This window comes from Rhinichthys klamathensis, unplaced genomic scaffold, assembly GCF_029890125.1.
Source record: "Rhinichthys klamathensis goyatoka isolate OS25496 unplaced genomic scaffold, OSU_Roscu_1.1 h1tg000014l_1, whole genome shotgun sequence".
NCBI lineage: Eukaryota > Metazoa > Chordata > Actinopteri > Cypriniformes > Leuciscidae > Rhinichthys > Rhinichthys klamathensis.
This window is the reverse complement of record NW_026606566.1, coordinates 537,509-551,455: the sequence shown is the minus strand read 5'-3', so window position 1 is coordinate 551,455 and position 13,947 is coordinate 537,509. Positions and strand designations below refer to the sequence as shown.

At 46.4% G+C, this 13,947-nt stretch overlaps 1 protein-coding gene across 1 annotated transcript; it reads left to right on the top strand.

Annotated features, from left to right (window-relative positions):
- Positions 1-2,980: 2,980 nt before the first annotated feature.
- Positions 2,981-13,784, top strand: psph (phosphoserine phosphatase). Its single transcript, XM_056270733.1, has 6 exons — positions 2,981-3,123; positions 3,539-3,686; positions 4,399-4,533; positions 5,402-5,547; positions 10,039-10,187; positions 13,639-13,784. Exons 1-6 carry the CDS (start codon positions 3,021-3,023, stop codon positions 13,747-13,749), a joined length of 792 nt encoding a protein of 263 aa, XP_056126708.1. The 5' UTR covers positions 2,981-3,020; the 3' UTR covers positions 13,750-13,784.
- Positions 13,785-13,947: the final 163 nt, after the last annotated feature.

Genomic DNA, 13,947 nt, shown 5'->3' with positions numbered 1-13,947 from the left:
AGCAACCACCCAGAACACCATAGCAACCACCCAAAACACCTTAGAACACCCTAGCAACCACCTAGCAACCACCCAGAACACCCTAGCAACCACCCAAAATACATAAGAACACCCTAGCAACACCCTAGCAACTCCCCAAAATACATTAGAACACCCTAGCAACACCATAGCAACCACCCAAAATACCTTAGAACACCCTAGTAACCACCCAGAACACCCTAGCAACCACCCAAAATTCCTTAGCAACCCCTTAGCAACCACCCAGAACACCATAGCAACCAACCAAAATACCTGAGCAACCCCCTAGCAACCATCCTTAACACCCTAGCAACCACCCAAAATACCTTAGCAACCACCTAGCAACCACCCAGAACACCCTAGCAACCACTCAAAATACCTTAGCAACCACCTAGCAACCACCCACAACACCTTAGCAACCCACTAGAAACACTCTAGCAACATTTAATTACTTGAAACTATACTTTAACCTTTAAACTACTTTTAACTTTAAACTATTTAAAACTTTAAACTACTTCAAACTATTTTAAAATTCAAACTTATTTAAACTTTAAACTACTTTAACTTTCAACCTAATTTAAACTTCAAACTACTTTAAAATTCAAACTAATTTAAACTTTAAACTAATTTAAACTTTAAACTACTTTAAACTTTAAACTAAGTTAAACTTTAAACTACTTTAAACTATAAACTACTTTAAACTACTTTAAACTACTTTAAACTACTTTAAACTACTTTAAACTACTTTAAACTACTTTAAACTACTTTAAACTACTTTAAACTTTAAACTAAGTTAAACTATAAACTACTTCAAACTAATTAAACTTTAAACTAATTTAAACTTCAAACTACTTTAAACTTCTTCAAACTTTGCGGTCCAAACTTTCACAAGCCAACTTAAAGTTTGTCTCGACGAACTTTTTCTAGTTGTGAATATTGCTGAAAGCGATTGGTGGCGTAATTGGGAAAAACGGTAATGTACCATGATTGGACACCGCACACACTGTCCCGATCCCAAATAAGACTCTTTTATTTACACATCATTGTGAAATTAATGGGGAGCTCTTAAACAAATCATCAGTGAGGGAAAATATCCCATCATGCTTCTGTGGAGGGAATACTGCATGATCCACTCGACAGGGTCCCTACGCAGTGTTCACTGCTCCCTACACACACACACACTCCCTGAACACGCTACATCAGTTGAAGTGGACTTCGCTGACAATAATCACTCGTTTGGAATATCCTGCAACGTCATCAAAGAAAGGCAACAACAGGGTCGGCCAGATTATGATATAACACATAAATATTGTATGTATACAAAACCGTATGTCTCTAATAAAAAATAATCAAAATGTATTAGTTTATTACATAGACTACCTTAATTGTTTATAAACATATTTGAAGCTGTACTGTGTAAGTGTCATTGAATATGAAAATACATTTTGATTTGGTTATCTATAAATTAAAGTGCTCTTAATGTGGTCTTATTGTAGTAATTGTGGAGGTCTCCTCTCGTGCGCTGTCTTTCCCGCGCGCGGCTGCTAGCAAACATTCCTGAGGTTAATAAAGTCTAATAAACAAAATGACAGTGCCTCAGCCGCTTCTCAACACTCTTCATTTATTTAGATATTCACACAATAGACTATGGAAATGTAACATTCATCACACCAACCATTCATAAATACTCTTAATTTGTATAACAACAATATTTATGAATTCTCAAATGCCTACGTAAACTCGGAGCCGTTAGAGTTCCTCCACTCACTCAGCTCAGAGATCCACTGGTTGACGATCACACGTTGATCTGATTGGTTACAAGGTCGTTTGTGACGTCAGAAACGCCAGCGATTTCAAACCGTGTGTTTGAGACTGTCTTTGGTTCACTGCAGTTTTAAGCAGAAAATACTCAGCAATGCTGTCGACTTATGAATTTACACATGGCTTGTCTTAAAGCGTATTAAAAACACCACATAGACATATAAAATTTAAACTTGATACATTAAAAACTAGCAGGGTTGTTATGTAACCTGTAAGATCCTCGATGGCTCCTCGTCATTACCATAAGGCCAATGTTAACATTTTTTCTTCTTTTTTTATCTGTAGCATTTGCAATGAAAAATTGTAACCTTACACATTCAGAAACCACTACCTCCACCAGGTTTCTGTCAAACACAGCACATCTAGGTTATGATCTGTAATCATATCAATTACAAAGAGTGATTTTGTTGAAAGGGATCTAAAATTCATCAGTATTATATCTGCTTTTATTTGTTGAACATTAATTAAATTATTACCCTTGAATGGACAGAGCCCGGGAACACCTAGAGAATCTACAGGAAATGAGGAGGGTAACGAGGAAGAGCTGGAATAACAGGTCTGTTTTGCACAGATACCAGGTCGGGTGAGGTCTGTAGTTCTCTAAAGGTCTTTGAATTGTATATTGTGACAGTGCAGAGTGAGACAAATGACTGGGTGATCCTCATTCCATCCAGCCCGTCATGAGGGTAACGTGTCCCACGCATGGGGTGAGGCCCAGTGCAAGTTTGGACATGCATCCTCTCATACTGTATATACTGTATGCGTGTGTGTGATGTGCTTTCCACCAAATTAGAAATTAGGTAAGAAAAAACATACAGACAAGGTTGAGTAAGTCGTTTTTATTTATGTTTTTTTTTTTTAAGTTAAAGTCCCTTAAAGTAGTATTTTTAAATTAATGAATCTTAATTTTTTTACGTTTATTATTTGATATGCATTTAGTTTTACTCAGTTGGCAGACCAAACGTTTTAAAAAGACATTATTTAGGAATGATATTGATATACGTGTTGTTTTTATGACATCATTACTACCGTACTATATTATTATTTTGTGGTTTTGTTTGTCTGAATGAGTATTCGCTTGACCTGTTTCGTCAACTGACCAATCAGAGTAGTGTGTGAATGACATGAGTGTGGTCTGATTGGCCGACTCCGTCCGTGAGCTCAGTAGTAATGAATGGCAGATGACTGCGCGCACGCGCTGCCGCACAGAGACAGTTTGCCGGAGATTTGAACGAGCTCGAGCTCGTGACAGTCAGCAGAGGAATCTCACCCGCGCGCATCAAGGTAAGCCGCAGCTACAACAGTGTGAAGGCAGCGAAGTCGCAATGCTCGTAACGTGTCAAGTGTCTTGTTTTTTATTTTTGGTGGTAAGTGTACGATATTATCTTAATTCTGAATGTGTTCTTCAAATTCTTGTTTTGTGTAGTTTATACACGTATGTGGTTTCGTGTTTCCCGGTGGCGGCTCGCGCATCAAACCAGCTGATGCAACAACTGTGTGTTTGTCCAGACGAATGAATGCGTGCATGTAATGCTTCACTGCGCCTGTTGTGCAAACGAGCGCGAGTGCTGCTGCATACTAAACGCGCACTTGGCACCCAGGCTCGTGTTGTGTCGAGGTTCAGCGGTTCTTGCTGATGTTTACTAGCTGTTGTTGTAGTGGCGTCACCACGACTGCCTGTTTGTTTCCTGTCGTCCAGGCATCACCATGACAACGGCGACTCACGCGCAGGAGCTCTTCCGGCGCGCGCAGGCCGTGTGCTTTGACGTGGACAGCACCGTGATCCGCGAGGAGGGCATCGACGAGCTCGCGAAGTTCTGCGGCGTCGGGGACGCGGTCACGGAGATGTCAGTACACACACACACGCCATGTCCAAAAAACGCACATTGGGGTCTTTGCTCTTGACCACTTGTCTACTTGCATGACGTATTTCCTCTATTTGGCCCAAGTGTTCAAGTAGGCGTGAAGACTGCAAAAGTGTGTGTAGATCTTGATTACTCGATGGGACACACTTAACAGTAACACACAAAACAAATGCAAGTGTTTACAGAGCTTTTATTTCTTATATTTTCAATACTTTGCATTTTAGAATAAACCTCTACATGTCTGTTCAGTAGTCGCTGTGTAACTAACAGAAGACACACATTTAAAATCGTGGTGCTTCTAAATTATTAAGTGATAATAACAGTTGCAAATGTTGTACAGAATAGGCCTACACACACCATACTCATATTTGCACCAATAAAATGTGCAACACTTTATGTTTTTACTACCAAATTAAATGCATGTAATTAATTTAAATTACATCTTGTGATTTCGGGGCACATGAGTTCCCGAACATAATGCATTATGGGATACGCTTAGCCTAGAGATAATGTTTAGTGTGCTTTAAGGGCACTGCACTTTGGCATCTTTAAGACATGGAATAGTCTTGCTTACTTGAGAATGGTATTTGGACAAGGCAACAGTACACACACACACACATGCACCCTAGCCAGTGCGCAAACACGCACAGCACTGAGTTTGAGAGCGCACCCCTGTGGTTGTGTGTGTCCGCAGGACCCGGAGTGCCATGGGCGGCTCCGTCTCGTTCCACACAGCTCTGAGTGAGCGTCTGTCCATCATCAAGTGCTCGAGGGAACAGGTCAACAAACTGCTGACGGACCACCCGCCGCAGCTCACGCCGGGGGTCAGGTGAGTCCCATCCGCCCCGTGTGTGTGTGCTGAGCTTTTCAGATCTTAACTTTAGTGACTTGATTGTTTTACAAGGACTTGTCAAAGTAACAAAACAATACACATACAAAAAAGGTAACAATATTATTGATACTATTTTTTTTATTAAAAAATAGTATATGGCACCAGTAACTAAGGTTTCCAACGAAACTAATAGGATATACACTGTAAAACTATACACTTTATATACACTATAAAAAACTATACAATATACACGTTTACACTACACTATTAATAAAGTTACTTTTGCTATATACACTACAAACAATATTTATACAAACTACACTATACATAGTCACAGTATATAGACTACACTCTAAACACACTTTTATACATTCACAATAAACAGACTTTACAACCTATACACTAGTAGATACACTATATACTTTTTATACATTTACTCTACACTTTACACCCTATGTATACACACTATACAGAGTATTTACACTATACACTTTCTACACTATATACACACTACAGTATATACACTATACACACTTTTTTATACATTTACACTACACTTTACACCCTATACACACACTAGTCATCCTCATTTATATAGCGCTTTCAACAATGTAGACTACCCTATACAGTATACACTACACTATATACACAGTATATATACTATAAACTATGCACTACACGCCATACACTTTACACAGTATATAGACTACACTCTATAGACTACATAATATACACTACACATTATATGCTATTTACAGTGAAATGAAGTACACTGAAGTGCATGTGGCCAGTGTGTCGCTGCGTGTGCCAGGTTGACCGCGCTCGTGTGTGCAGATGTGCTGACGCGGTGTGTGTGTGTCCTCAGGGAGCTGGTGGAGCGTCTTCATCAGCGCGGCGTGAAGGTCTTCCTCATCTCCGGCGGCTTCCGCTGCATTGTCGAACACGTGGCGTCGCAGCTCCACATTCCCCTGGACCACGTCTACGCAAACCGCCTGAAGTTTTACTTCAACGGTGAGAGGCGTCTCCTGGCACTGGCTCATGGGGCCGCTGGCGCTGCGTTTACATGCAACCGAATAATCCGCTGATTGACGGCTCGGTCGGACTGAAAAGCCTTCATGTAAACACGCTCGATCCCAATGAGATTTGATCGGATTGAAAGGAGTGGGTTATTCCTTTTCTAATGCGATCGAAGGAACATGTAAAAACTTGATCGGATTGAAAACCGAAACTGAAAGGACTGCACATGTGCACTGATGTAGAAATAGCGTAATGACGCACCGAACGAGCCGTTCTTTCTGATGAATAAAGTGTCGTATAAATGAGCGTCCCGTTATTCTATAATCCTCCTTTCACTCCGTCTGTGAAGTGGAGCAGGACAGCGGCCCACCAGTGCTCGTTTCAGACTCTCATCCACAGACCACTGGTTTTGGGCATTTTTACTGCTTGATAAATATAAGCAGCGGCACAACGGTTCTTATGCTCATCGTCTCCAAATTATGACCAGAAATGGATAAATATTAAGTCTGCTGTTTAAAACAAAGAACCAATGTAGGAGAATGGTTACTATGGGCAAACAGCGGGAAACTCTGTATATTCGTGCAGTGTGCGCATGTCAAAAATGATCCAATTTGAAGCTTGTGACATATCAACCCGATCACATGTTTAGTGTTCATGTAAACACTACGTTCAGATTCACCAATCGGAATGAATTTGGTCCGATTGAAACAAAAGTTGTGCATGTAAACGTAGCCTGTGACTGACGAGGCGTGTGTGTTGAGTGACTGACGAGGCGTGTGTGTTGAGTGACTGACGAGGCGTGTGTGTTGAGTGACTGACGAGGCGTGTGTGTTGAGTGACTGATGAGGCGTGTGCGTTGAGTGACTGACGAGGCGTGTGTGTTGAGTGACTGATGAGGCGTGTGCGTTGAGTGACTGACGAGGCGTGTGTGTTGAGTGACTGACGAGGCGTGTGTGTTGAGTGACTGATGAGGCGTGTGTGTTGAGTGACTGACGAGTGACTGACGAGGCGTGTGCGTTGAGTGACTGACGAGGCGTGTGTGTTGAGTGACTGACGAGGCGTGTGTGTTGAGTGACTGATGAGGCGTGTGCGTTGAGTGACTGACGAGTGACTGATGAGGCGTGTGCGTTGAGTGACTGACGAGGCGTGTGTGTTGAGTGACTGACGAGGCGTGTGCGTTGAGTGACTGACGAGGCGTGTGTGTTGAGTGACTGATGAGGCGTGTGCGTTGAGTGACTGACGAGGCGTGTGCGTTGAGTGACTGACGAGGCGTGTGTGTTGAGTGACTGATGAGGCGTGTGTGTTGAGTGACTGACGAGTGACTGATGAGGCGTGTGCGTTGAGTGACTGACGAGGCGTGTGTGTTGAGTGACTGATGAGGCGTGTGCGTTGAGTGACTGACGAGGCGTGTGTGTTGAGTGACTGACGAGTGACTGACGAGGCGTGTGTGTTGAGTGACTGACGAGGCGTGTGTGTTGAGTGACTGACGAGGCGTGTGTGTTGAGTGACTGACGAGTGACTGACGAGGCGTGTGTGTTGAGTGACTGACGAGGCGTGTGTGTTGAGTGACTGACGAGGCGTGTGTGTTGAGTGACTGACGAGGCGTGTGTGTTGAGTGACTGACGAGGCGTGTGCGTTGAGTGACTGACGAGGCGTGTGTGTTGAGTGACTGATGAGGCGTGTGCGTTGAGTGACTGACGAGGCGTGTGTGTTGAGTGACTGACGAGGCGTGTGCGTTGAGTGACTGATGAGGCGTGTGCGTTGAGTGACTGACGAGGCGTGTGCGTTGAGTGACTGACGACGAGGCGTGTGTGTTGTGAGTGAGTGACGAGGTGTGTGTGTGTGTGTTGTGCTCCGCCAGGCGAGTGAGTGACGAGGTGTGTGTGTTGTGCTCCGCCAGGCGAGTGAGTGACGAGGTGTGTGTGTTGTGCTCCGCCAGGCGAGTGAGTGACGAGGTGTGTGTGTGTGTTGTGCTCCGCCAGGCGAGTGAGTGACGAGGTGTGTGTGTGTGTGTGTTGTGCTCCGCCAGGCGAGTGAGTGACGAGGTGTGTGTGTGTGTTGTGCTCCGCCAGGCGAGTGAGTGACGAGGTGTGTGTGTTGTGCTCCGCCAGGCGAGTGAGTGACGAGGTGTGTGTGTGTGTTGTGCTCCGCCAGGCGAGTGAGTGACGAGGTGTGTGTGTGTGTTGTGCTCCGCCAGGCGAGTGAGTGACGAGGTGTGTGTGTTGTGCTCCGCCAGGCAAGTGAGTGACGAGGTGTGTGTGTTGTGCTCCGCCAGGCGAGTGAGTGACGAGGTGTGTGTGTGTGTTGTGCTCCGCCAGGCGAGTGAGTGACGAGGTGTGTGTGTGTGTGTGTGTGTGTGTTGTGCTCCGCCAGGCGAGTGAGTGACGAGGTGTGTGTGTGTGTTGTGCTCCGCCAGGCGAGTGAGTGACGAGGTGTGTGTGTTGTGCTCCGCCAGGCGAGTGAGTGACGAGGTGTGTGTGTGTGTGTTGTGCTCCGCCAGGCGAGTGAGTGACGAGGTGTGTGTGTGTGTGTGTGTGTGTGTGTGTGTTGTGCTCCGCCAGGCGAGTGAGTGACGAGGTGTGTGTGTTGTGCTCCGCCAGGCGAGTGAGTGACGAGGTGTGTGTGTGTGTTGTGCTCCGCCAGGCGAGTGAGTGACGAGGTGTGTGTGTGTGTTGTGCTCCGCTAGGCGAGTGAGTGACGAGGTGTGTGTGTTGTGCTCCGCCAGGCGAGTGAGTGACGAGGTGTGTGTGTTGTGCTCCGCCAGGCGAGTGAGTGACGAGGTGTGTGTGTGTGTGTGTTGTGCTCCGCCAGGCGAGTGAGTGACGAGGTGTGTGTGTTGTGCTCCGCCAGGCGAGTGAGTGACGAGGTGTGTGTGTTGTGCTCCGCCAGGCGAGTGAGTGACGAGGTGTGTGTGTTGTGCTCCGCCAGGCGAGTGAGTGACGAGGTGTGTGTGTTGTGCTCCGCCAGGCGAGTGAGTGACGAGGTGTGTGTGTTGTGCTCCGCCAGGCGAGTGAGTGACGAGGTGTGTGTGTTGTGCTCCGCCAGGCGAGTGAGTGACGAGGTGTGTGTGTTGTGCTCCGCCAGGCGAGTGAGTGACGAGGTGTGTGTGTTGTGCTCCGCCAGGCGAGTGAGTGACGAGGTGTGTGTGTGTTGTGCTCCGCCAGGCGAGTGAGTGACGAGGTGTGTGTGTTGTGCTCCGCCAGGCAAATGAGTGACGAGGTGTGTGTGTGTGTGTTGTGCTCCGCCAGGCGAGTGAGTGACGAGGTGTGTGTGTGTGTGTTGTGCTCCGCCAGGCGAGTGAGTGACGAGGTGTGTGTGTGTGTGTGTGTGTGTGTGTGTGTGTGTGTGTGTGTGTGTGTTGTGCTCCGCCAGGCGAGTGAGTGACGAGGTGTGTGTGTTGTGCTCCGCCAGGCGAGTGAGTGACGAGGTGTGTGTGTTGTGCTCCGCCAGGCGAGTGAGTGACGAGGTGTGTGTGTTGTGCTCCGCCAGGCGAGTGAGTGACTAGGTGTGTGTGTTGTGCTCCGCCAGGCGAGTGAGTGACGAGGTGTGTGTGTTGTGCTCCGCCAGGCGAGTGAGTAACGAGGTGTGTGTGTTGTGCTCCGCCAGGCGAGTGAGTGACGAGGTGTGTGTGTTGTGCTCCGCCAGGCGAGTGAGTGACGAGGTGTGTGTGTTGTGCTCCGCCAGGCGAGTGAGTGACGAGGTGTGTGTGTTGTGCTCCGCCAGGCGAGTGAGTGACGAGGTGTGTGTGTTGTGCTCCGCCAGGCGAGTGAGTGACGAGGTGTGTGTGTTGTGCTCCGCCAGGCGAGTGAGTGACGAGGTGTGTGTGTTGTGCTCCGCCAGGCGAGTGAGTGACGAGGTGTGTGTGTGTGTGTGTTGTGCTCCGCCAGGCGAGTGAGTGACGAGGTGTGTGTGTTGTGCTCCGCCAGGCGAGTGAGTGACGAGGTGTGTGTGTGTGTGTGTTGTGCTCCGCCAGGCGAGTGAGTGACGAGGTGTGTGTGTTGTGCTCCGCCAGGCGAGTGAGTGACGAGGTGTGTGTGTGTGTGTGTTGTGCTCCGCCAGGCGAGTGAGTGACGAGGTGTGTGTGTTGTGCTCCGCCAGGCGAGTGAGTGACGAGGTGTGTGTGTGTGTGTGTTGTGCTCCGCCAGGCGAGTGAGTGACGAGGTGTGTGTGTTGTGCTCCGCCAGGCGAGTGAGTGACGAGGTGTGTGTGTGTGTGTGTTGTGCTCCGCCAGGCGAGTGAGTGACGAGGTGTGTGTGTTGTGCTCCGCCAGGCGAGTGAGTGACGAGGTGTGTGTGTGTGTGTGTTGTGCTCCGCCAGGCGAGTGAGTGACGAGGTGTGTGTGTTGTGCTCCGCCAGGCGAGTGAGTGACGAGGTGTGTGTGTGTGTTGTGCTCCGCCAGGCGAGTGAGTGACGAGGTGTGTGTGTGTGTGTGTTGTGCTCCGCCAGGCGAGTGAGTGACGAGGTGTGTGTGTTGTGCTCCGCCAGGCGAGTACGCCGGGTTCGACGAGGCCCAGCCCACGGCGCAGTCGGGGGGGAAGGGCACGGTGATCCGCAGGCTGAAGGAGCAGCACGGCTTCGAGACGGTGGTGATGATCGGAGACGGAGCCACTGATCTGGAGGCCTGTCCTCCTGCGGTGAGTTCCCCAGAGAGACCAGGGCTCAACGAGTCGATCTGGCAGAGGCTGCGATTCTGTTATGCACAGCTTGTCAGTGCAGTGCTGTAAATGCTGCTCCATCTGAACACCAGAGTGCGTCTCACACACACCAAATATGCCCCGCCACAGAAGTACGATAACACACATCATTACAGGTAATCCATCATCGAGATTTTGATTGATTAATCATGACTAATAAACACACGACTGCCTTATTCTGTTTAGGAAGCACATCGTCTCACAGAAGGATGAGCTTAGCTGTCGTTATGAAGTGAGTTTGGAGTAAAAGCATGTTATTAAAAGTTGTCTTTTGTTGGACAAGTGGTTCATAAATGCTTCTCATGTTTGGAAAGATGTTTGACGCGTGTTGCTTTTTCAACACTCAAACTCACAGTGCTTTCAGATGAGCAGCGTTTACAGAGCCGTACATCATTGACAAACTGCGCATAAAAACTAATCGCAGCCTTTGCAATTTCAAAATCGCGACAAGCCAAATCGGTTTAAGTGTGATATCATGTAAATTGTGATTAATCGTGCCGCCCTAATATAGACCCGAGTGAACCTTGACCTGCATGATTTGTGGGCCTGACTAATAGACAAGCTACACTATTTACAGTCGGTATCAGTGTATCAGTGAGGGGGACGTCTTCTGTGCATTACTAGTCCAACTTTTACTCCTCTCCATCTGGCCATGATCCGTTAGAAGCGGATCCTTAAAGTCTTAAAATACACTCACCGGCCACTTAATTAGGTACCCCATGCTAGTAACGGGTTGGACCCCCTTTTGCCTTCAGAACTGCCTCAATTCTTCGTGGCATAGATTCAACAAGGTGCTGGAAGCATTCCTCAGGGAGTTTGGTCCATATTGACATGATGGCATCACACAGTTGCCGCAGATTTGTCGGCTGCACATCCATGATGCGAATCTCCCGTTCCACCACATCCCAAAGATGCTCTATTGGGTTGAGATCTGGTGACTGTGGAGGCCATTTTAGTACAGTGAACTCATTGTCATGTTCAAGAAACCAATTTGAAATGATTAGAGCTTTGTGACATGGTGGAAGTAGCCATCAGAGGATGGGTACATGGTGGCCATAAAGGGATGGACATGGTCAGAAACAATGCTCAGGTAGGCCGTGGCATTTAAACGATGCCCAATTGGCACTAAGGGGCCTAAAGTGTGCCAGGAAAACATCCCCCACACCATTACACCACCACCACCAGTCTGCACAGTGGTAACAAGGCATGATGGTTCCATGTTCTCATTCTGTTTACGCCAAATTCTGACTCTAACATCTGAATGTCTCAACAGAAATCGAGACTCATCAGACCAGGCAACATTTTTCCAGTCTTCAACTGTTCAATTTTGGTGAGCTCTTGCAAATTGTAGCCTCTTTTTCCTATTTGTAGTGGAGATGAGTGGTACCCGGTGGACTCTTCTGCTGTTGTAGCCCATCCGCCTCAAGGTTGTGCGTGTTGTGGCTTCACAAATGCTTTGCTGCATACCTCGGTTGTAACGAGTGGTTATTTCAGTCACTGTTGCCCTTCTATCAGCTCGAACCAGTCTGGCCATTCTCCTCTGACCTCTGGCATCAACAAGGCATTTCCGCCCACAGAACGGCCGCTCACTGGATGTTTTTTCTTTTTCGGACCATTCTCTGTAAACCCTAGAGATGGTCGTGCGTGAAAATCCCAGTAGATTAGCAGTTTCTGAAATACTCAGACCAGCCCTTCTGGCACCAACAATCATGCCACGTTCAAAGTCACTCAAATCAACTTTCTTCCCCATACTGATGCTTGGTTTGAACTGCAGGAGATTGTCTTGACCATGTCTACATGCCTAAATGCACTGAGTTGCTGCCATGTGATTGGCTGCTTAGAAATTAAGTGTTAACGAGCAGTTGGACAGGTGTACCTAATAAAGTGGCCGGTGAGTGTATATATATATATGGCCTTAAAATTTCAAAGATCTAATTTAAGACTTTAAGGATCCGCTTCTAACGGATCATGGCCAGATGGAGAGGAGTAAAAGTTGGACTAGTATATAGTTGGACTAATATATATATATATTAGTCTTAAAAAGCCTTATTTTTCTGAGGCCTTGGGAGTCGACTCCTCATGTAGAACCTTTTCCATTTCAACAAAGCTTATTATTAATTCGCCTCTTGCTCGCTAAAGTGAATCGGTTTAATTAATGATTCAATGGCCCAGCACTTGTCTTTCCTGAATGAATCAGCCGTTTGAACAAATCGGTTGAATGAGTGACTCCCTCATCTCACTTATTAAGAGCGTGACTTGTCACCTACTGGCGGTTTTAGTTTCACATTTAAAGTACCCTTTAATTAAAATGTTCAAATTTTGAATCATTACTTAATGCTATGAGATTATTATTTTTTTTATTATTATTATTTATATAATTTTTCAATATTTTATGTAATTTTTAACGCAGTCTAAATATATGAATGTATCACCTCTACACTGCAAAGATGGATTTTGTTGATAATTATTTAAAGGTGAACTATGCAGGTTTTTTACCTCAACCGAACAGCTTCGGAGTCATTGGAATGGTTATATTACTCTTTTCGGGTTGACTGGTGGTCGTTTCGCACCCCCCTATCGCATGTGAGCGGAAAAAACACACTTACAACTTTGAGCCGGCGGCCCGTCGGCCGCAGCATCAGGAAGTGTCGCGTGATATCAGGTCTCGCGATGTAACGAATTGCTTTACGGCAAAAAACAGATCTGATAAAATTCTGATAAAATAAGCATCAAACAGAAATAACACAGGGCGCGCAGCTCTTAAAGGGGCCACACCTTATTTCCACTCGTTACAGCGTCCATCCTACTGAACAGGTACCGGTGCACAGGGGGAGGGGATCCGGCCGTGAGTGCGAGCCATCTCTGCATGAGTGCTATTCACGACAGTACAAGTACTCCACAGCGACTCTAGGGGTCGCTGTTTGACAAAAACGGAATTCCTGCATAGTGCACCTTTAATTTGACTGGTAACAGCCCTATACTGTTATTATTCTAATAGAAGTTAATTTGAATGTTAGAATTTGACATAAAAGGTGATACATACATCTAATACGTTTAGAGAAAATGCCCTCATATTGGTAAAAACGCCCCTGGAAATCATTTCAAGGTGGCAAATATTTCTGTCACTGCTGTGAACTGACCAGCGCATAGATTATGAATAATATGAATGTCTTTGTGAGTCAGCTGTTCACAACCAGCCTAAACCAGCCACTGTACCCACACAACAACACATTTATCATCAACAAGACTTTGAAAATATCGAGATAAACATTTTTTTGGTCAAGATTGCACACCCCTGATATACAGTATTCATTTTGATTTCTTGAAAAGCCTTGAATGTGCCTGGTCTTGGGGTCGTAGGTTAAGTTGCCCTGCGCTCATGTCTTTTCAGAGCGCTTTCATCGGGTTCGGTGGGAACGTGGTGCGGCAGCAGGTGAAGGAGAAGTCCTCGTGGTACGTCACGAGCTTCGGAGAGCTGCTGAAAGAGCTGGAGAAGATCTAGTGTGGATGGAGCGCACACACACCTGAGTTAGCACCATCTTTGTGCCTTTCCTAGTTTTTAATATCGATATGTTTTAGTTTACTGAAATGGTTGTTTAAATAGAGCATACTGCAAGAGGTCAGTTTTCTGTGATGAAACTGATTATGTTAACACTAATAACTGTCCGTGTCTGTATCCATACTTGCAAGAGAACACTTA